A 25413-nucleotide genomic window follows, 5' to 3' on the forward strand; every position below is an offset into this window, starting at 1 on the left:
TGGGCCCAATGCAAAACTAAAAAATGGGCCCCTAAATATATATTTTTTACTTATACCAAAAATTCATTAATTATTCCATAATTGCTATAATATGAAGCAAAACAAAAGAACCATAAAACAATAGATAATCTTACACAACTACATGAATCGTGAGATTCTCCTAGCATTCTTGGAAGCAAAATTGTTCACTAACTCTTCAGAATCAATAGTATCTAATATATCATTCTCATAACTATTATCGTCAATCCATTAAGTCTTTCTTGTGACATTGTGGACGGTAAGTAGGACTTCAGCAACTTCAGTTTTGAAAAACTTCTTTCTGCAGATGCGAACGTTACGGGAATAGTCAACAAGATTTTGTAGGCAATAATTGCATTAGGAATACAATCGACTTTCTTCATATACTTTAAAACATCACTAAGGCACGTAATTTCACTTGGTAAGAACATATCAATCAACTTTAAATCCATATAAAGTTCATGAGAATCTATATCTGATTGTTCACCAAACTTAAGTGCGGCTTCGAGATGGCTACAACATGACTTGAGATCTTTTTCACCAAATTCCTTCATTTTTTTTGGAAACAAGAAACCAAAAATATTTTCATACTCTTTGTATTGTTGAAATCTTGTTTTAAGAGAAGCACTTGCTTGATCAACCATATATAAAAATTAATTAACTTTAAAATTCTCCTCAGCTGAAAATACAACATCTTGATCACTTAAATTCTCAGCAAATTATATTTTTTTCTACTAACTGGCCGCTTTTGAGAGAATATCGGATTAATATTCATTTCAACGGAAAGTTCCTTTGCATCATCAATCGCCTTGGAGAACCCTGATTCTCTAAGCTCCTTGAAGTACTCATTTAGCATATTTACTTCGTTAATAGCAACATCGAGAAGCATATCTTTTGATTGTAATTTTTTTTCTAACTAAGTTCAACATTTATAAGATTTGATACCAAATGACTATGGATACCAAAATATCAAATCCACCAAGCTCATTATTTGCTAGCGATTTAGCTTCACTTTGGATTTTAGCATCGTTGTATTTTTCCGCAACTTCAAGTAAAGCTTCTCCTAAATCCGAAAGTTGTTGTCTAATAGCCTTCACACTATCAACACGACTTTCCCACCGAGTGGCAGACAATGACTTTGGAGTCAAACGTTTGATATTCTCTTTCAAAAATTTCCACCTCTTAGTAGAACTGGAAAATTTTGTGTATACTTGTATGACTCCAAAAAAATCTCTAGCTTTACTATAACTGTTAGCCATGTCACAAAGTGCAAGATTAAGACTATGACAACCACACGGAGTATAAAATGCTCTAGAATTTATGTCCAAAAATCTCTTTTGAACTCGTTGATGTTTTCCACTCATGTTTGATCCATTGTCATACCCTTCTCCCCGCATATCATCAATATCAAGACCAAGGGATTTTAATTCATTGTATGTAATATCAAAGAGCCCTTTAACATTTAAAAAACCTAAAAAAATATTCTTCAACAATAACATCATTAGAGGAGAAATTTACATACCTCACTATCAAAGACATTTGTTCGTGGTGACTTGTATCAGGGGTACAATCAAGTATGATACAGTAATATTTTGCTTCCTTTACTTTTTTAATGATTTATTGTTTAATTTCACCAGCTAGTAAAAGTATCACCTCATTTTTTATCTTGTGGCCAAGATAATGTACATGGATCTCATCATTTGTGATACGACACACATGCTCTTTCATAACCAGGTTAAACTCTTCAAACATCTCAATCACTCCCATAAAGTTTCCATTACTTTTTTGATATAATTTTTCATTAGTGCTACGAAATACTAAATTATATTTATCAAGATATTTCGTTAGTGCAATAATCCTCAATAGTACTTGTTTCCAATGCTTCCTTTATTTCTTAAGTTGATTATACCTAACTTTATCAATTGTTTCATTAACTTTCAATATTTCACACATTTCAAAACAAGTAGCTAAATTTGTGAGATGATCTAAACCACCTTTGTGCTCTTTAAGTCTTGTAATAAGATGTTGTCAATTTGCATAACCTTCACTATCCAATTGACCTTCGGGATCCCTTTTCTAAATATTTTACAGCAAAAACAAAAAACTTTATCATGCTCTTTGGAGTATACTAGGCATTTTCTATCACATGCCTGCTTATTTGGCAGAGTTATAGTGTACATAGTTGCAGAAAATGATGTGTTATGAGCATAACAACATTCCTATGTGTCCATGCAATCCTAATTTCTTTGGATCTAAGTTTTTCTCTACTCAACATACAAATTTGAACACCAAAGCAATAACCCTAGATCTAGTATCTAAAATTCGAAATTCACATATACATTAGGGTTAGAAGATTACCTCACTTGTTATATTGTAATAACAAGAACAATCATTGACTCTTGAAAGCTTAGTGCCCCAAGTGTTTGCACCTCTAATGGAGTCACAAACAATCAACACAACAAGGATGACTTGGAGAGATGAGAAAGTCATCCAGGGTTCTTCTTGAAATGCATACGGGCCGAAATCCTCATGTGTGGGGGTCCTTTTACAGTTTTATGGGCTGCTAGGGTTTTTGGAGGAAACCCTCATTTCTGCTTAAGGCTTAAGCAGCCTATGGACTCCTCCTTATAAGGCCTTGGACGAAATCTATAGGGCCTCCCTATATGATTTCGTCCACTCCTAATTAATGAGTCCATTAGCCCATTTTTTCAACTATCAATGATTCACAAAACCAGTCTTTCCATTATTAATCAGTTCCTTGAATACCTAAAATTAATATAAAATTTATTTATGAGTAATTGCTAATTAATAATATGATTTCCATATAATATATTAAACTTGTAATATATTAATAAAATCATTTTGAGTACTAATTTATTTTTCATATAATAAATCCTACTCTCTCTCTCTCTCTCTCTCTCTCTCCCTCCTTCTCTCTCTCTCTCTCCCTCTCTCCACTAGTCATCCTATCAAGTTGCATGATTGAAGGCAACCCAAAAGGACCATGCTCATGATCAAATCAAGTACACACCAATTATAGTTATGGGCTTAGACACCTAATCCAACAATCTCCCACTTGGATAAGTCTAATAACTATTATTGCAAGTATGACTTTAGAATCTGATTAGCAATCGTAGCTTTCAAAAGCCGTTGTCGAATTCTGATCATATTAGTAACACATCCTTTAGATAAGGGATCAAATATTCCTCCATTCTACAAGATATCATATGGACATGAGACATGGATCATAATCATTCTATCTGTCCAAGAGTTGTTTCCCGATTTCTGATTTATGACGACTGACTAATTGAACAAATCAAATCACTCCAGTCTTGGCCAAGTGCTTAGAGTGTCATCACTAAATCATCAAGGGGCCCACATATATCACTTTTATCCGATTTAGGGTAAGAGGAACGGATAAACTTCAACTCGTATTCTTGAACTATTTAGTCATCAAATTACACACAACAATATGTTTTATAACACCAAGTTACTAATGTGCTTACATATTATCAATGCACAACCGACTCGTAGACAATAACTATATGTCTCCGTTTCAAGAATATAAGATATTATCATCTCACAATCACTCATGATAAAATCCATGAAGTGATTTAGATGAGCGTGGGTTTAATCAAATACTCAAATCTTATTTCAGGAGCACTCATGAACACTACAACAAACATTTGCTATGGCTAAGCACTTAGACAATCTATAGTCGGATTCATGACAATATTACCTCACTACTTACTTCCAAAGTATGATCAATTGTGGTTGTTTGAATAAACCTATTATTCGGGAAGTAAAACATGTGAAGTTGTAATAACCCGTAATTTCAAATCAATGTAAGTTGGGATTATTTGAATAAAAGCCTAAGCTACAACTGTATGCAAGTAAACTAACATCATAACCATCAAACAAATAAGAACTTTGAATACCAAGAATACATACTTCTATATGTTAAGGTATATAATTATACATGCCTTGTTAATCATACATATTTATAAGTTATAAACTCTTACATTGAAAGTTGTACACTTATAACTTATTATATAAGTCAAGATAAGTCAAAGTACGAAAGTTTAGGTCATGAAAACACTCATTAAATGGAGTTTACGGTCAAACATCACATAGAATAGAGTTCACAGATTGCTTTTTATCCTAAAAAGGTGTTCATGGTCCAAAGATCCAAGGATCTTTTGAGTTCAAGGTCCATTTAATTAAACCAAAAGGGAGTTCATGGTTTGGGACTTATTCCAAGGTAGTTCACGATTGAATCTCAAAACAAAATAGATGTTCATGGTTGGCCATGAACCGTGAACACATCAAATATCTCATATCTTATCTTAATTCAGCATACCAATGTGATAGAATACACTTACCAATGAACATATCACATCAAGTTCTTTCATATATAATGTGCAAATGAATTCATTTTCACATTTAACAACCGTAAACTCTTCATTCTCTTACAAAGTTTCAAGCTATAGTTCTTTATTTTCTCTCAAGTATCAAGTTATATCCAGAGAACCTTAAAACTCTCAAGAACACTTCATATTTGCTTCCCTAATTCCTTCACTAATTGTAAGTAATCTCCTTGAGCAAATATTAGTTACCTTGTTATATTACTAGTTAACTAATTTAGGGAATTCAATTATGTGTAAAATATAATCAGGATACGGTTAATCACACGTATTCTATACCGGGAATCATCATAACAACATCGAAACCAACCAGGAACTCATACACGAGGTGAGTTCATACCCTTGCATTTTTACTACTTTTTTAGGGGGGGAATATAAGTCTAACACGAGCTTATTGTGTTTACAAATATATGATTTCTAAATATCTTCCAAAACGACTCAAAATCACTGAAACTCTTTTAAATGTTGTTAAACCCTTTAAATGTTTTATAAATCCTTTTAAACTTATATTTTGCCAAAATCATATATATATATATATATATATATATATATATATATATATATATATATATATATATATATAAGATTTAAAGGGCTTAGGACTAATAACTTGCTTTATTTCATTTTCCTTGTTTGGATGTGGGCTTAGGGTATAGTTATTCGTCTGAATGTCGTTTAAGTTTTAATTATACATATTACAGGTGTATATGAATATAAAAGTTACTTCAATCGGTTTCAATACCCTTTGTAACATGTTGAGCAAATGGGTACATTCATGATAGTTCATACCAAATAGAACAAATAAATTATAATAGGTATAATTTACGATACAAGGATTCTATTTTACTAGTCAATCACATAGGGATATAATTTGAAACTAAACACGTATGTGCAAATTACTTTATGTATCCAAGTATATTAAACAAGGAACATACTACCAGTCATTTATTGCAGAATGATTGTGCAATTTTACTATACGCGTAAGCATCAATATGGTTTTTGTGAAATATTTTTTCATTAGCTTATTTATTCAGTTAAGTAAGCAAACACTATTAAAGTCCTGATGATTATAACCAGAATCTCCCAACAGAGAGCGATAAAAATGTGTATAAATCTATATGGGATTCACAATCCCTTACCCAACTACTAGCTATAGTTAGGTTGACATGCCATAGGGTGACAAATGTCGTTACAGTTCCAACACCTGTAAGCGTCGTATCAAGACCTCGAGTCATTAGTATGGTTATAATAACTCACAAAAAGATATTAACAATACTATTAGTGTATAAATACTTAAACTAAAGAGTACGAATATAAAGTACTGGTTTTACAAGAATACAGTTTACAATAACAACTGGTGGAGCCAAGCACATTCATTTTTATAGGGTTTTCAAAGAGTAGAATTATAGAACATGGAAAACATAACAATACATAAAAGATTATTTTGATAGTTTTACTGTGAACTATAACTATGTCACACTGTTTTATAAGTACAGTAATACTTACATAGATTGGTTTTATGGGATTAAAACTACTTTTCAATTACATCGGAAAATATAGGATTTTCTGGAGTAGTAAACATACTCAAGGAACGGAAAACAAGCTTTGAAACATAAATACTTATGAACTCACTCAACTTAAATGTTGATACTCTCTTTTTCAAAATACTTGTATTCTCAGGGAACCAGTAGACAGGTACCTTCCCGAGCTTTTGAGAAGAAGGAGCAGTTTTGAGTTGCGTCTTTAAGTTTTTGCTATATTTTGGTGTCAATATTCATTGATTGAACACATATGTAAAAACTTATACTTATTTAATGTAATGGTTGTTGTACTTTGATTACTATGATGCATGTGTTGTGATACTTAAACATGAAGTCATCCACCCCCGGACGTTTCTGTCGTTTAGGTTTGGGGGTGTGACAGAAGTGAAACACAAGAACAACCTAATCCAATATGGTGTCATTGTATAATGTTTCGAGTAATCAACTTATCACTTGAATTAAAACAATAGTCATGCCATGCTCCAAGCATGCACACTATGCTTATCTATGGCCCTTCTATTGTGAAATAGATCAATTAAATACATTTTCAATGACTCTCATTTCACAATTCCAAATCGTTACTACAAGCACAAGAATACCAAATTCTTGCCACTACTAGAATGTGTTAGAGTCCAAACTTACATGCAATGACCCCTTTTGTAACATCCCGACTCCCAAGCATAAATTTTAAATCTTTATATTCATAATTATAGACCTACTCGACGAGTTGGTTGCCCCAACTCGTCATGTAGAGAGTGATATGGTCGCATGATTTCTGGAACCTACTCGACGAGTTGGAGGACCCAACTCGACGAGAAGAGTCTGTACTTGAAAACCCTAAATTTTAGGGTTTGCACCCTATATAAAGTACCTTAAGTCCTTCCTTACAGTCTCCTTACCACCTTTTCACGTCCAGAAGCAAACCCTAATCGATCAAACCCTATTTGAGTGTGTGTGTGTGTGTGAGAGAGAGAGAGAGAGAGGCTAAAAGTCTGTGTTTGGTGCATTTCTTGAAATATGCTTGAAGATTTGGAGACTTGGAACGGGAAGAAGCTTGTAGATCCAACATCTACATCGTGTTGGCCTACATTTGGAGGTAAAAAGTATTTACCTTGGCTTTCCATTCCTTATATCTCTTCTTATACAAGTTTATGGGCATTTTGGTGCAAAATGGGGGTCATTCTCAGGTTTGAGTTGGTCACGAGGACATGGCTTCAAAGCTAGACTCCTCTAGGTCCTCTTTGACATAAATCCTCAAGCTTTATGAAGCTTTGGCCTCTCTCCATGCCCTAAACCTCTTCTTAGACTTAGTTTGGATTTTTAAGCCTTTTGAGACCTTGCGTGCACGTAAAGTTAGCAACTTTACGTGCTAACCACACCGTAGGAAGCTAGATCTACAGTTTGGAGTTTTGGTTTTGCTCAAAAATGTCTGAATGAGAAAAGGTCTGGAGGAACTCGATGAGTTGCATAGCCAACTCAACGAGTTGAATCGGGTTTTCGCGCTTTCTGGATTATGAGCGGACTCGCCGAGCTGATGAGTTGACTCGACGAGTCAGTTAGGGTTTTTTCTGATTTCCTATTTTCTGAAGGAACTCGACGAGTCAGTAGATGCACTCGATGAGTTAGGTCAACATGGATTGTTGATTGTTGACTTTGACAAAGGGTTGAGCAAGTTTGACTTATGAGGGTATTCTGGTCATTTGGGTCTTAATGGGACTAGTTCTATGGTGACTATAGTTGTTTGAGTTTGGAGCTGTATTCGGGAGTTTGATTTCTTCAGTTCAGTTTGGCATTGTGAGGTGAGCTATACTGACAGGGTCTACGGCACCAAGGTTGGCCCTTTGGATGGTTATCCTGCTTGATAATTTTTTTTATCTGTTAGATTGGTTTCCTGGTAGATAGGACGTTTCTATGTGTTTATGATATGTATCCTGGTAGATGGGAAGTTGCCATGCTTAGTGATCTGTAGATTAGTTTGACTGTATGTAGACTGTTATGTGATATCTGATATATGAGCTTTGTATGTGGGCATTCCAACCTAATGGTTGTGGGACAACAGTATTACATCCCGAGGATGACTTGACTCATTGTACGTGGGCATTCGAACCCGATGGTTGTAGGCCAAGAGTATTCCATCACGAGGATGACTGGACTCATTGTATCTGGGAGTTTTATCCCGATGGTTGTGGGCCGAGAGTATTCCATCTCAAGGATGATTGGACTCATTGTATGTGGGCAATCTAACCCGATGGTTATGGGCCGAGGGTATACCATCCCGAGGATGATTAGACCCATAGTATGTTGGTATTCCAACCCGATCGTTGAGGGCCTAGGGTATTCCATCCCAATAGACGATTGGACCCATAGTATGTTGTCATTATATGTGTATGATTATGGTGTGTGTATTTTTCGGGAATTCACTATGCTTTAGGCTTAAAGTTTGGTTTATGATTTCAGGTACTTCATAGGATTGTGGGAAGGAGAAGGCTTGATCATGCACCTCCTCACATTTTATGATTTGGATTTCTGGCATACTCTAATATGAAACAATTTTGAAAACATTTTGTAATAATTAATGGTTTTCAAATGCTTGACAAAGTTTTAAATTTTGGTGAAATTTATGGATGTTACAAGTTGGTATCAGAGCCTTGATTTGAGTGAATTAGAGGAACACTCGTGTGAATCTAGTCTCAAATTAAGGTAAAGATTTTAAAATGATTTTCAAAACGGCTTTCAAAAACAATAAAGGAGGATGCGAAGTGTACAATCAGTCGGAGCTAGTAAGTAGACCCCATAATACCATATTGTTATTTGATGTTATGATATATTAGAACAACATGCTAGTTATAGGCTAGGGATCTTCAGGAATTGCATGGTAGAACTACCTGATTACGTGATGCCATAGTTCCTATAGGGTTCTATTATGTGGTAGTTGTGTGACTCTTTCGCATATGAATTGGCTATTAAGTGAATCCACCAAGTCACATGTTGCATGCATTAAATGATCTTAGGATGGGAGGTTTAGTCCTACTGCACAGCTCTTGTATGAGTCCTAATCGTTGTAGGGTTAAGCTTTTCATTCTAAGATTGTTTAACCTATGGAGCATGTGATGGTATTCATGATGTAGTTATCTGGCACCAATGGAGGGTCATGTGACGTAGGCTTAGTTATACGGGGTTAGTTAGCCAGTTGTGAGATGTTAGAATTCCTCTAGGAGTGAGGATTGAGGGCTCGCCTATGTTTATATATACTAGGGTTTTGTGATGCTGCTTGGGACAAACATGGGTAGGTGTGGAAGTTAGTATGGGCCCATACTACTGAAAGCACAAGACCCATACACGTAGCAAGGATGTCACAACCCTTAGGGTTTTATAGAGAGTTGGTTCTCCATGGTTGTTTATGTGGATTACCTGATATCATCCTTATGTATTTTTTAGTATGGTGACTACGAGGCAATATGAGACCAGGTCTAGGTTAGGATCGGGAGCTGGCATCCAGGATAGACCAACATTAACAGAGGATCGTGTCAGTGAGATCATCCGAGAGGAGGTGGTTGAGATTGTCCGGGGACAGATACCAGAGATGTTCAGGTCTATCAAGACCATGATGATGGAGTACTTTGATGACAAATATGTAGCCATCATTGAGACTGCTGTTGTTGTAGCCTCTGCAGCTATGGCGGCTGAGGGTGTTGGGTCGGGACGAGTGTTTCAGTATCAAGACTTTGATAACACGAAGACCCTGTCTTTTTATGGAGCCCAGGACGCGATTGTAGCCATGAGACGGCTGTCTGATGTGGAGGGATGTTTCTTCACATGTTCCTGCCCTGTTGACCAGAAGGTCAGGTGAGCTATGAACCTTTTGAGGTCCGAAGCGAAGGATTGGTGGAGATTGGTTACTGGTTTGTATTCTTATGAGCAAAGGGATGTTCTGACATGGGATCAGTTCAGGGATATGTTGCGTACCAGCTACATTCCTAGGGTGGAGCATGAGAGACTGGCTTAGGAGTTCTTGGACTTGACACAGGGTACGGAGTTTGTGACAAAGATCACCGGGAGGTTCACTGAGAGGGCGATGTTTTGCTCAGAGTTTAGGCTCAGATGAATTGTTATCTGAGCATGCTCAAGACTGAAATTCAGCATTTTGTAGCTACCCAACGTTGTGATACACTATTGGAGTTACAGGAGGCCGCTAGGCGGCGTGAGCTGGAGATCGAGCTGTAGTTGAGGGAGCAGAGGCAGGCCCTGACGCAGGCTTAGACCGCTGATACTGGATCTGGGGGCCGTAAGGGCCGCACTTGTGCGAGAAATCATATTATTTAATTAGTATCGGTCAAGAATTAATTTGAAATTAATTTAGTCATCAAAAGAGACTAATTAAATTAACGGGGACTGATTAAGTCAATCAGTAATATTTATAGTCTGGACCAATGATCCATATTGATTAGGATGGACTAATTCTATGTGGGATTCTATGAAGAGTTAGTCCATAAGTCCCATCATATGGATTATTGGATTGCTTAAAGGCTTAAGCAAATAGACTAGCGTTTACAAGATTAAACCTTAGGAAGCCCACACTATAAAAGAAACCCTCCTAAGCCAAAATTGTACACTTGTGTTTTATGAAGCGTATGAATGATTTTGGAGTCTCCAACTGATAGGTTTTGAGCTTTCTAACACTCGTATGGTGTACATGCAACCCTATAAACCTTGGATCTATGTTTTCTGTAAGATACATGAAAATAATGATTTTCCAAGGTGTACTTCCTAACTAGCATGTTATGGGAACTTGAATCATAAAATACTAGTAGAATTACATACTTTTTAGTAGTGGTTGATTGCTTTTGAGTTTGAGAGCCTAGCAACAATAATGTGGATGCCTCAAATGGAAGTCACAAATCACCACAAACTTTGGGAACTTTTAGAGAGAGTATGAACACTTGTAGAAATTGGCCACCTTTGCTCACACACACACACAATAGTTCCATTTCAAGTGCCAAGGAATCCTTTATATAGTGTGGTGGATTAGGGTTACATCCATGTAAACCCTAAAACCCATGACTTTTCATTTCCATGAGATCCATGGGTTAAAGCTCCATGGACTTTCCATGTAAGCCTAGCCCATTCCAAATAAGCATTAGCCCACACTATATAAATACAAGAGTCCATATTTAATTAGTCACCTTTTTGATCTCCAAATTACTTCTAAATTAATTCTAGATCAATACTAATTAAATAATATGATTTCATATTAATATATTAGAACTTATAATATATTAATAAATCATAACTTATACTATTCTCAAAAGATTATCCATATAAATTTTTTTGGTGAAGTGCAATCAAAATGGACCATGTCGGGTTGGATCAAGTACATCTCAAATATAGTTATGGACTTAGACACCTTATCCAACAGTCTCCCACTTGGATAAGTCTAATAACTATAGTTGCAAGCATGACTTTAGGAACCGACCAGCAATCATAGCTCTTTAAACTATGTTGAACTACGAAGCACCATTTTAGATAAGGGATCATATAATCCTCTATTCTGGATATCAGCAGGACAAATACATGGAACAATGTCGTACTTATTGTCCAACAGTTTGTTTCCCGATTTCCGATTTGTTTGACATAGAACTTGAATGAACACATCAATTTTAGTTTTGACCGGGCCCAGTACATAGGTCAAAACAAAATCATCGAGGGGCCCAGATATTGCTTCTAATCCAAGAAGGAACAGATAAACTTCAACCCATATGCTTGTTCTACTAGTTGTTGAATTATACACAAAGATACCTTTTATGACATCAAGTTACTGATGTGTTTTCGTACAATCAATGCATAACCAACTCATAGTCAACGACTCATATCTCTAGGTTTGAACACTTATATGATATTACCGTCTCACGATCACTCGAGATAAATTCCATGAAATGATACAAGTGAGCGTGGGTTGAATCCAATACTCAGAACTTAAAACCACTTATGAGTGTTGCAGCAACTCTTGCTATGTCCAACATCTTAGACATCTACAAGCCAACTCATGATAGTCTTAATTCATATCTACTTCCAACATATGACTGACTGTGGAGAATTTGAATAATATGATATACCGTAACATAATTATTCTGGAAGTCAAAACATGCAAAATGAAATAATAGTAAACGGTTGACAAAAGATAGTAACACTTTGCTCATAAATAAACAACAACTTTTATTCATCATCAAATTTCAATTACACTTTACAAAATTCAAAAACTACTAATCTGTAAAACTAATATCGTCCTTTAGCCCGATGCGCCTTGCATGCCGCATATGCGTAACCCTAGTCAGCCCCTTCGTGAGGGGATCTATTGGGTTCTCCTATGATGATATCATCTTTGCTACAAGGAGTCCTTCTATCTTGTGTCTTATGAAGTGATATTTTCTTTCAATGTGTATGGATCTGCCATGATCTCTCAGTTCCTTGGCTAAGGCAACTGCACTATTGTTGTCAAGGAAAATCTCCATAGGCTCCTTTATAGCTGGTACAACTCCAAGGTCTTCGATGAAGTTCCTCAGCCATATCGCCTCCTTCACCACTTCACTCGCTGCTATATACTCTGATTCACAGGTCGAATCAACTACTATATCCTGTTTGGAAATTTTCCAAGAAATTGCTCCTCCATTTATAGTAAAGACCCAGCCCGACTAAGAGCGGAAATTATCCCTATTAGTCTGAAAGCTAGCATCACTATACCCTATAACTCTCAATTCATCACCCTCACCAAGGATAAGAATCCAATCCTTAGTCCTTCGCAGGTACTTGAGAATGTTCTTTACCGCAGTCTAGTGAGCCTTGCCAGGATTTCCCTGATATCGGTTGACCATGTTCAAAGAAAAAGCCACATCAGGGCGAGTACAAGTCATATCATACACGATCGAGCCAATAGCGGAAGCATATGGTAATCGACTCATATCAGCTATCTCATCCTCTGTACTCGGGCTCTGAGCCTTGCTTAGTTTTGCATTACGTTGGATCGATAAGTCACCTTTCTTGGAATTCTGCATGTTGAACCTTTTCAACACTTTGTCCACATAGGTGCTTTGACTAAGTCAAATTATTCTGTTACTCCTTTCTCTTAATATCCTTATCCCTAGGATGTAGGCAGCTTCTCTAAGGTCCTTCATAGCGAAACACTTCCCAAGCCAATACTTAACCTCCTGCAAAGTTGGGATGCCATTTCTCATGAGTATTATGTCATCCACATATAGAACCAAAAAGCTAATTATACTCCCACTAGTTCTGACATACACGCAAGATTCATCTTTGCTTCTCGAAAAGCCAAACTCTTTGACCTTCTCATCAAAACAAAGGTTCCAGCTGCGAGATGCTTGTTTCAATCCATAAATGGATTTTTCAAGCTTGCACTCTATCAGGGTACTCTACATTGATAAAACCCTCTGGCTGACTCATCTAAACATCCTAGCCAACTTTCCATTAAGGAAAGCAGTTTTGACATCCATCTGCCATATTTCATAATCATGAAATGTAGCAATGGCCAGCATAAACCTAATAGACTTAATATTTGCTACTGGTGAGAAGGTTTCATCATAATCAACTCCCTGAGTTTGAGTGAAACCCTTTGCAACCAGTTGTGCCTTATAAGTGTGCACCTTTCCATCCATGTCGATCTTCTTCTTGAAGATCCATTTGTACTCGACTGTCTTACAACCAGGTACATTGTCAACTGAGTTCCAAACTTGATTGTCATACATGGACTGAATCTTGTTGTCCATAGCCTCTTTCCATTTAGTAGACTTAGGGCCTGCCATGGCTTCCTTAAACTTGTTAGGTTCATCCAGATTTACCAGTGTGCTATCACTGATAAATGTATCACTTTCCATAGTAATATGGAAACCATAGTAATGTTAGGTGCATTCCTAACTTGCGTGGAACACCTCAGAGGTACAAACTCGTCAGTCGGTTCAACAGGAGTTTCCTGCTCAGGTTGATTGCTAGGATTTGAGGTTCCTTCACCACTTGAATCTTGAATTTTTAAGGTCAATTTTCATCCCACTGTTTCCTTGGCTTATGAACTCTCTCTCGCGAAAGACTCCCCTCCTTTCTACAAAGACCACATTATCACTGGGTCTGCAGAAGAGGTAACCGGAGGAATTCTGTAGGTAGCTGATGAAAATACACCTCTCACTTCGAGGTTCAAGCTTATCATGAGCCTCGCGCCTCACGAAAGCCTCACAACCCCAAATCTTGATGTGGTCCAAATTGGGAACTTTCCCGATCCACATCTCGTAAGGTGTTTTGGAAACCTTTTGGTACAGACTAGATTAAGGATATGGGCGGCAATCTCTAAGGCATACCCTAGAATGAGATTGGTAGCAAAGCTCGACTAATCATGGAACGAACCATGTCCAACAAAATTACACCTCTCAGCTACACCATTAAGTTGCAGTGTCCTGGGAGGTGTCAATTGTGAGTGAGACAATCCCACATTCCTTAAGATAGTCAAGGAACTCTGTAGTAAGATACTCACCACCTCAATCAGATCGAAGCATCTTAATGTTCCTGCCCAATTGATTTTCCACTTCCTGCTTAAACTCTTTGAACTTTTTAAAGGTTTTTGACTTATTCTTGATTAAGCAGACGTATCCATATCTACTAAAATCATCAATAAAAGTCACATAGAAACGGTTAGCATCCCTTGTGGTGGTTCTAAAGGGTCCACACACATTCTTGTGTATCAGATCCTACAAACCCTCACCCCTAGCACAAGTACTAGTGAAGGGTGATTATGTCATTTCTCCAAGTAGACAAGATTCACAACTTTCATCCGACTTTAGGTCAAATGACTCCAAGACTCCATCCATTTGGAGTAGGCCTATGTGTTTCTTTCTTACATTTCCAAGACGACAATGCCACAATGATGCTTTATCTAAATTAGTGGAAGAATCAATACACAACACATTATTTCCTAGGTTATCTACAACCGACACAGCTTCATACACACCATCACAAGGTAATGCTTTAAAGTAAAGAACATTATTAAAGAAAGCATTAATACCACCACATTCATTATCAAAAGAAAAGGTAAACCCTTTTTTGTTCAAAGCATGAAAGGAAATAATATTTCTCGCCATTTCAGACGAGTAACAAAATTTATTCAAATCTAAAGTTAACCCACTACTTAGAAACAAAGTATAAACTCCAATCTTGGTGACAGGTGAAGCTTTCCTATTCCCCATGATTAAGCTTATCTTTCCATGCTCCGTATACTCACTTCTTCTTAGTCCCTGCAAATTAGAATAAATATGAATACCACAACCGAATCAAGGACCCAAGAATTAGATTGGGGTGAGTTATAGACAATATAATGTAAATACATGCATCGTTGGGTTTTACTTTCCCATCCTTCACATCTTGCAGGTACTTTGGGCAGTCTCGCTTCCAGTGCCACTTTTTATGGAAATAGAAGCATCCAGCCTCTTTAGGGTTAGCAGAAGGAGTGACGGAACCTTTCTTGGTTCCATTTTAAGAGGAGCCTTCAAGGGACTTTCCCTTCGTACCCATCGAGGGGCTCTTCCTCTTCTTCCCTTTTCCTTGCCCGATTGCCAAGATAGCGGTTGCGGTAGGAGTAGGAGTGGTGACAACCGACTTACCATTAAGACCACTTTCGGCGGTCTTCAAGAGTCCTTGAAGTTGGATGAGTGTAACTTCCTCCTTATTCATGTGGTATGTCATTCGGAATTGATCAAAACAATAAGGTAAGTAGTGCAAAATGATGTCAATTGCCAACTCCTCAGGGAAGTTCACATTTAGCTTCAGCAGACGGTCCACATACCTTTTCATTTTTTGTAAGTGGCCCGTGATGGGTTCACCATCCTTCATTCGGGTTGTTATCATTGAGTAGATGATGACATACCTCTCTTGGCGAGCACTTTGATGGTAGTGGTCCATCAAGTCCCGGTGCATTTCAAAAGGGTAGTAGTCCTCATAGGACTTTTGGTGCTCGGCTATCATAGTGGCTAACATGATACATGCCACTTTCGTGGCATCTCTCACATGAGTCCGGAATTTAGCGATCTCCCTAGGAGTAGCAGACGACTCATCAAATTCCTTTAGCTCCTTGTCGAGGACATATTCCTTGTCCTCATAACGAGTGACCATCCTGATGTTCCGGATACAATCCATAAAGTTGGAACCATCGAAGATGACTCTCCCACAAAGGTTCATGAGAGAGAAGGAGCCGGTAGAGTTTGAGCCCGAAGCAGCATTGTTAAAAGACATCTGAAAAAGAAGAAAGACAAGTTTAGATTACATATAAAGATAGTCCTTAATAAGACACCCAAATGTAATATTAAAGCTAGGACCCAACAGAATATTTTATAACTTAGAAGAGGGATGCGTAATCCAAGCTATAAAATATTTGAAGGTACGTGAATGATGATTCACCAATTACCACCATGAAAAATGAAATAAATTATTAGGTTTTAATTGGTTTTGAAATTCCTAGATTCTTTGAGATTCATTAAACTTTTCGATGTCATGTTTCAATCTCGAGTGTGCCCTTCGAGTTTTGTGACTGGGATGTCGAGGATCACGAAACAAGGTGTGAAGTAACCATGCAAATTACTTGGTACCCTTAATGTTTATCACTCAATCGATGTTTCGGTTAACCATATGCACTCCACCGACCTATGATAAACCTTAAGCCACCCTTTGTCTACCTTTTTAAGTCCAAGTTAGTATGTCGGTTAACAACACACGCTCCACTAACGACTTAAGCAAAGTGTAAAGTGTAATTTCACGGGTTAGCACCTTATTCACATTTTCCTAAAGTAACTAAGATTGGGAATTTATAAAAACATTTAGTTACTTTACATTCATCATACTTTTAATGAGTATTTAATGTCATTGTCCTACCTGTTCGGCAACGACCCTCCATCAGTCAAGGAAGTGGTGGGTGAGAGTGGACACCCATTAAGCTGCCATTTTATAGGCAACAACCTTATACCCCCCCCCCCCCTATATACCGGCTTCGTGAATGAGGCCTACAACGGTAAGATGACTTGTTCGTACAGATATATATATATATATATATATATATATATATATATATATATATATATATATATATATATATTATTAACTTATAATATTATAAAGTATAAGGGTTGAATTTTAACTTTTAAAATTCTAGGGGTTGGAACTAAAGCTTACTAAAATGTGTGAGACTTTACATGTTCCAAAACTTGAGGGCAAGTTTTGTAACTTTTAAAACTTTTCAACTTCATAACTTATGAGTTAATGGATTAATAAAATGAGAGAATTTTCATTTCATGTAACCTATGTGTTTAATAATGGACTTTAAAAGTGTGACTTTTGGTAATCCATAACTTGAGGACAAATTATGGATTCCATTAAAACACATCAAGATCAAGAATTAAATCAACAAGCAAGTTACAAATAACTCCTATGATCTTCTAAACTCATAAGAACATGAATATTCATATCAACAATTTCAAGAATCATAAATAAACTATATAAAACTTGAAATTTTGATACTAGCCATTGTAAATGGATTAGCATAACCATTACACCATCTAAAACAGATTTTAAAACACCAAAACAGTTTAGGGTAATGTTTCTAGTCCATTTACAGCAGCAAAACTAGAAAAAAATGCATTTTGGGGCTCGTACTCGTTGAGTGCATGAACCTACTAGACGAGTAGGATGAATTTTAACTTGGACTCGGCGAGTTCACTCAGCGGATTACAAAATTTTGAGCTTTTTCAACAATTTTGCATAAAGTATCAAGAAAACAAGCCTAGTATCTGATACCACTGATGGGTTTTGAGCAATCTAACACTCCTATGACGTACATGCAAGCCTAGAAACCTTGGATCTATGTTTTCTCTAAGATACATGCAAATAATGATTTTCCAATTTTTACTTCCTAACTAGCATGTTTAGGAACTTGAATCATAAAATACTAGTAGAATTACATACATTTTAGTAGTCGTTGATTGCTTTTGAGTTTGAGAGCCTAGCACCAATAATGTGGATGCGTCAAATGGAAGTCACAAATCACCCCAAACTTTGGAAACCTTTAGAGAGAGTATCAACACTTGTAGAAATTGGCCACCTTTGCTCACACACACACACACTAGTGACATTTCAAGTGCCAAGGACTCCTTTATATAGTGTGGTGGATTAGGGTTACATCCATCTAAACCCTAATACCCGTGACTTTTCATTTCCATGAGATCCATGGGTTAAAGCTCCATGGACTATACATGGACTTTCCATGCAAGCCTAGCCCATTCCAAATAAGCATTAGCCCACACTATATAAATACAAGAGTCCATATTTAATTAGTCATCCTTTTTATCACCAAATTAATTCTAAATTAATTCTAGATCAATACTAATTAAATAATATGATTTCATATTAATATATTAGAACTTATAATATATTAATAAATCATAACTTATACTATTCTCAAAAGATTATCCATATAAATTGTTCGGGTGAAGTGCAACCCAAATGGACCATGTCGGGTCGGGTCAAGTACATCTCAAATATATTTATGGACTTAGAAACCTTATCCAACACCAACATCTCTCTCAATTTCCTCCTTGTGTTCTTTGTTTGTTTTAATTACATTTGAGGCATCACACTTGAGGTGCTAGGCTCTTGAAAGATCAGTTCCTACAAGCTACAACAAAGAGGTAATCTTCTACCTAGCTTTTATGATTTACATGAAAAATTGTATGCTAGTTGTATACTTCATGATTTAGAATTTTTTATTGCATGTATAACTAGAGAAACTTTAGATCCAAAGAATTTAGGGTTGTATGTGCACCATAGGAATGTTCTAGTACATAAAACCCAACACGAGGAGGCCAGGACAGCAATAGATGCGGTAGCTGGTATGTTTTCTATCCCTTATCTTGATGATTATGTTTATGATATGCTCATATGTTTCTACCCACGTTAGTTACATTTCTTGTGACTCTTTTCCTGCTCTTGTATTGTTAGACTCAGGGGCGAGTCAATTATTTGTTTCCCGATCGTTTAGCAGAGGGTTCGGGCTGCCTTCTGGAGAGCTAAAGTGTTCGTTACGAGTCTCCATCACCAACAAACACGAGGTATCTGCTTCGTCAGTTTATCAGGGTTGTGATCTAGAGATTTTTGGGGTGTCCTTTCTGATTGAATTGATTCTAATCTCCATGGGAGACGTTTGTTTTATAGAAGGTATGGACTGGTTGAGTCGCTTCTGTACCATGATCGATTGTGAGGGTTAACGTGTGGTAGTTTGAACCCCAAGTGGGGGAGAAATGATTATATTATACGAGGGCACCAGGATGGGTTCAGGGTTCTGTTCAGCCACCAGGGCTCGACAGTATATTCAGCACAGGTGTGCGGGTTATTTAGCGTATGTGGTGGATACACAGGATAAGGATCAGGTCTCAGTCTCAGAGGTCTCTGTCATTAGAGAGTTCGCTGATGTGTTTCCAGAGGATTTTCCCGGAGTGCCTTCAGAGAGGCAGGTCGAGTTCAGGATCAACCTTATGCCATATGCGACCCCTATCGTCAAGGCATCGTACCGATTAGCACCGCCTAAGATGCAGGAGCTGTCATCTCAGTTGCAGGAGCTGCTGGGCAAGCAGTTCATTCGTCCGAGCAGTTCACCGTGGGGAGCGCCGATTATCTTTGTTAGGAAGAAGGGTGATTCACACTGGATGTGCATTGACTACTGGGAGCTGAACAAGTTGTCTGTGAAGAACCATTATCCCATCACACGGATAGATGAATTTTTCGATCAGTTGCAGGGAGCACCTTGGTTTTCCAAGATAGATTTGAGATCAGGGTATCATCAAGTCAGAGTGATGGAAGAGGACGCGGAGAAGACCTTGTTTTGCACTCGGTACGGACATTACGAGTTTGTGGTGATTCTGTTTGGGCTCACCAACGCATCGACAATATTTATGGACCTGATGAATTAGGTATGCAAACCGATGCTCGATCGCTCAATCATTGTGTTTATAGATGACATATTGGTTTACTTCAAGACCAGAGAGCAGCATGAGGAGTACCTCCGTGAGTTATTGGGAGTCTTGAGGCGAGAGCGGTTGTTTGCCATGTTCTCGAAGCGTGAGTTTTGGTTACGAGAGGTCCAGTTCCTTGGACACCTTGTTAAATAGGAGGGGATTTTGGTTGATCCGATGAAAATCGAGGCGGTTATGCAGTGACAGGTTCCTAAGTCTCCCTCTGATATCATAAGCTTCTTCGGATTGGCAGGGTACTACCGTGGATTCATAAAGGATTTCACCAAGATTTTAGTACCCCTCATTCGTCTGACAAGGAATGGGGATAGATTTCTGGTGGGGCCCTAAGCAGCATACTGCATTTGAGACCCTACAACAGAGACTGTGCGAGGCACTGGTTTTGACACTCCCTGAGGGAGTTGAGTATTTTTTAGTATTTTGTGATGCATCGATCACCGGGTTGGGAGCAGTCCTTATGCAGAAGGGACGGGTTATAGCATATGCATCGCGGCAGTTGAAGCCACATGAGACGAGATATCCCACACACGATTTAGAGTTGGGAGCGGTGGTATTCACTCTCAAGCTTTGGAGACATTACCTCTATGAGGTCTGTTGTACCATTTACATGGACCACAAGAGTCTGAGGCACATCTTGGATCAGCCGAAATTGAACATGAGACAGCGTAGGTGGCTGGACGTAGTCAACGACTACGACTGCGAGATCCTTTACCATCTGGGTAAAGCGAACACGGTGGACAATTCTTTGAGCCGTAATTCGGCTGGGTCTTCGATTGGGATGACTTGTATGAGGATATCGGTGGACTCTCCACTTATAGGATTGATTAAGGAGGCCCAGTCTAAGGGCGTGCATGAGGAGAATTGGAAGAATGAGAGGATTAGAGGCGAGATCACCCAATTTGTGCAAAATAGTTGGGGATTTTTGACCCAATGTGGTCGGGTATGGGTTTTGATGTTTGGTGGGGTCAAACAGATTGTACTAGAGGAGGCTCACAAGTCTCGATCCTCTATTCACCAAGGGGCCACCAAGATATACTATGATCTGCATCTGAGTTACTAGTGGCCATGCATGAAACAAAAGATCAAGTGATATGTCAAGAGGTGCTCGACATGCAGGATGGTCAAGGCTGAGCATCAGAGGCCGCATGGCAAGCTTCAACCTCTAGAGGTTCTCATGTCGAAATGGGAGTAGACGATGGATTTTATCACCAAGCTGCCACAAATGGCAAAGGTTTTTGATGCTATATGGGTCATCGTGGATCGATTGACCAAGAGTGCCCATTTTTTGGCTATTCGAGAGAGTTCATCGGCCGAGAAGTTGGCCAATGTGTATATTCGCAAGATCGTTGCTCACCATGGGATGCCGGTCTCTATTGTCTCAGACCGTGAAGTTTGTTTCACATCCCATTTTTGGTAGAAGTTCCACGAGGAACTGGGCATGCGGTTGCATTTCAGTACATCTTATCATCCTCAGACGGACAGTCAGAGCGAGCAGACCATCCAGACTCTTGAGGATATGTTACAAGCTTGCGTTATTAACTTTGGTGGGAGCTGTGACTCCTACTTACCTCTGGCGGAGTTCTCCTACAACAACTTTCATTCCAACATTGGTGCCCCACCATTCGAACTGAGCTCTTATCACACCCCCATACCGAGATGGCGTAAATATTCGCGGGCGGAGGATGTCATGTATAGTATCATAACTATGTATAATAGTAAAACAAGAAACAACATTGATTGCATTAATAATAATAGTTAATACATGTGTGTTCTTGAAACAATTGAATGAAACCAAAAAAAATATAACAAAATAAAAAACGAGTCTGAACATGCTCCATCTTCTCCAAAATCTACCAGTGTACCTGTATACTGGTGTCCTGAGAATACAAGTTATTTTGAAATAGAGGATTAGCATTTTAGATGGTGGGTTCATAAGTATTTTAGTGTCAAGTGTTTATGTTTGTTTCATAAATGTGTTTGTGTACTTCCTAGAAAATCCTATATTTTCTACTTTAAAATGAAATGTAGTCTTCTCTCCAAGACCCAACTGTTTGTATGTTTTGTTCTTTTGAAAATGGTGTAAAATGTATTTATGTACTAGATATATTATAAAATGAATGTTTTCCATATTTGAAACTATCTTTACTAGAAAAATAGTATGCATTTAACCTGTGAAAATATCACTGTGAAAATGTAATGGAAAATGAATACTTATAGTAGTTTTGTATAAAATACACTACTAATGCATTAACTGAATTAAACCCAAACTAATTAATTAAGGTTTAAAAATGTGATTTGGTTGTAACCATACTTGATCGACTAGTATAAATCACGACTTTCTTCAGACGTAAAAAATGATATGACATTTGTCACCCATAGACCTGCAGGTCCCACCGTAGCTAGCAGCAAGGTGTGGGATGGTAAATCCCGTATAGATCTATACACAAACTTACGCTCTCCCTCCAGGAGACTCTGGTTACAAAACATGACACAACAAGTATTGTTACGACATGAAATAGTATCTCACATTTAGTTATCTTGTTCTTGTTATCGTGTGTATGTTCCTTCTTGTTCTTGTAAATGAATAGTATACTTTGTAGTGAATAGTAATAGTATACATGTATTGACTCATGCGTGTTTCCCTGTTCTAGAAAATAGTATGTATTGACTCATGTTTGTTTCTGTATTCTAGAAAATAGTATGTACTCTAAACTATACCTATTATAGTTTACTAGTATATTTGTTTGAACTGCTACTGAAAAGACTCAATTGTCTAACATGTGCAACAGAGTCAAGTATTTCTTTTAAAAATGGGTTTAATATTCATGTATATATTTGATAAGTATAATTATGAGTTAGCTGACAGTCAGACTAGTGATCCTACCCTAAGCCTACAACCAAACATGGAACAGGAGTTACGGTATTTAACAATAGTCCAAAGTCCGTTAAAGCATATTTATACATAAATATATAAACGAACATGATTTTGATATAAACAGAAATCTAAAATAGTTTAAAAGAGTTTTCTAAATGATTTTTGGCAGTATTTGACATAAGAAATAGTTTTGTTTTTCAATGTAGATATAAACACAATTACATTGTGTTCAACTTGTATTCCCCCCCCCCCCCCCATAAAAGCATTTAAAACATTTAAAAGGTTAATTGTAGGGATATGAACTCGCCTTATGTGAGTAAATTAGATTTGAAGAGTTGATAAAGAGATGTTTTTCCACAAGATAGCTCTCGGGACAAAACCAAGTCCTAAATAGCATTTTATACAACACATTGGCATAAAATTAGTGGATATAACTTTGTTAAGAGAGAGTAAATATTATAAGGAATAATATATGGTTATTTGATTAATATATAAGTCATAAATTAACTGGAATTAATTTGGTGACTTAAAGAGATTAATTAAATAAAGGGGTATAAACTGTCAATTGTTTGATAGTTAAACTTTAGACTATAAATCCATTGGGATATGCTTTGGACAAATTCTATGAGATATAGGATAGCTAAAATCTTCCAAAGGCTTATCTATGGAATGGATTTGGATAGCCTTAAGAGAAGATTATCCAATTAGGGTTTAGGTTGTAACCCTTAAGGAGTCTACAAGTATAAATAGACCCTAGGGGTGAGGGAATTCGACACACCATCTAAAGTAGAGATACTCTGGCCGAATTCCTCCCCTCTCCTCTCTCCTAAATCATCTTGCTTGCTATTGGTGTTTGTAAGCCATTAGAGGAGTGACATTTGTGACTCTAGAAGCTCCAAGACAACAAGATCAACAAAGAACTCAAAGGTATGATTCTAGATCTGTTTCAATGTTGTTATTTAACCTAATTAGCAATTAGAAGTCTTGGATTCAAAGCATGTTTAATTAGAAAGCCTAGATCCAAGCATTAGGGTTTTGCATGCGCACATAGGAAAGTTCTTATGGCTAAAACCCATCAGTGGTATCAGAGCCTAGCTTGGTTTTCTTTAAATTGTTGCTTGATTAACTGAAACAAACCTGCAAAATTCGATTTTGGGTTTATGAGTCATGTACTCGGCGAGTTCCAAAGTGGACTCGGCGAGTAGGCCTGTACTCGGCAAGTCCGAGCGTCTGCATTAGGCAAAACCGGGATTTTTTCATGTTTATCTTATGGAAACTTACCTTAATCATATTAGATCAACCCTAATTCGATTTTTTGATATATATGACTATTATCTTGATCTAATTAAAGATGTTTATCATCTAATAAAATATTTAATTTCCTTATGTGATAAATGATTAATTATTTTGATAATTATCTTAAAAGAAATCTTGGATAAATCAAATAAAGATAATTAGGATATTAATTGTTAATTGGAATTATTTGTTATTTGATCCTTCATGTTTTAAATGTTTAAAACCTACCCTAAAGTTTTTGAAATTTATATTTGTGATTAAAAGTTTTAATTTAGACAACTTAAATTTCAAACCCTAGATTTTGAAAAAAGTTTTAAAATACAACCCTATACTAATATGATATTACTAGAATAATATATATATATATATATATATATATATATATATATATATATATAACTAAATGCTAGTCTTACCGTTAGTAGGCCTCATTCACGAAGCCGATCTATAAGGTTGGTATAAGGTTGCGGCCTATAAAATGGCGCTTAATGGGTGTACACTCACACCCACCGCTTGCTTGATTGGTGGAGGGTCGTTAGCCGAACGGGTAGGATATGGCAACCTCATCTTCTCATTAAAAGTATAATAAGAAATACAAAGTAACTACACGTTTTAAAAATTTCCCAATCTTAGTTACTTTAGGAAAAGTGAATTGATGCAATCCCATGAAATTACACTTTGCACCTTGCTAAGAAGTTAGTGGAGCGTGTGTGGTTTACCGGCACACTAATTGGTTCTAAGCGAAGGTGGCAAAGGGTGATTTATTGTGTATCATAGTTCGATGGAGCGTGTGTGGTTTACCGGCACATCGAATAGATGATCGTTACAATGAAGGCACCATGTGAATTTGCATGGTAATTCACACCCGCTTTGTGATCCTCGGCATCCCAGTCACAAACGAGAGGGGCATATCGAGATTTAAACATGCCATTGAACAGTTTCAATGAATCTCATCCGAACCTAGGATTTCTCAAAAACACTTAGGACTAATAGTTTAAGTTTTGTGATGGAGAATTAGTGAATCATCATTCACTTACCTTCAATTTATTTGCATGTTAGATTACGGCATCCCTTTTCTAGTATGTAAATGTTATTGTTGGATCGTAGCCCTAATTTTCTTATTGGGTGATAATTAGGGATTCTTATTCTAATCTATCTTTGTCCTTTCTATAGATGTCGAACACAAACAACGC

General features: G+C 37.2%; 1 protein-coding gene across 1 annotated transcript in view; it reads right to left on the reverse strand.

The window, feature by feature from the left end:
• Positions 1 to 212: 212 nt before the first annotated feature.
• Positions 213 to 25413, reverse strand: part of LOC145003076 (uncharacterized) — a 31835-nt gene continuing 6634 nt past the window's right edge. The window contains exons 2-4 of the mRNA XM_078962226.1: positions 981 to 1489; positions 758 to 934; positions 213 to 566 (exon numbers count right to left, since the gene is read on the reverse strand). Coding sequence (XP_078818352.1) covers positions 213 to 566; positions 758 to 934; positions 981 to 1489 — 1040 coding nt within the window. The remainder of the gene's footprint in view (positions 567 to 757; positions 935 to 980; positions 1490 to 25413) is intronic.

Source organism: Lactuca saligna, chromosome 6, assembly GCF_052625555.1.
Source record: "Lactuca saligna cultivar CGN05327 chromosome 6, ASM5262555v1, whole genome shotgun sequence".
Taxonomy (NCBI): Eukaryota; Viridiplantae; Streptophyta; class Magnoliopsida; order Asterales; family Asteraceae; genus Lactuca; species Lactuca saligna.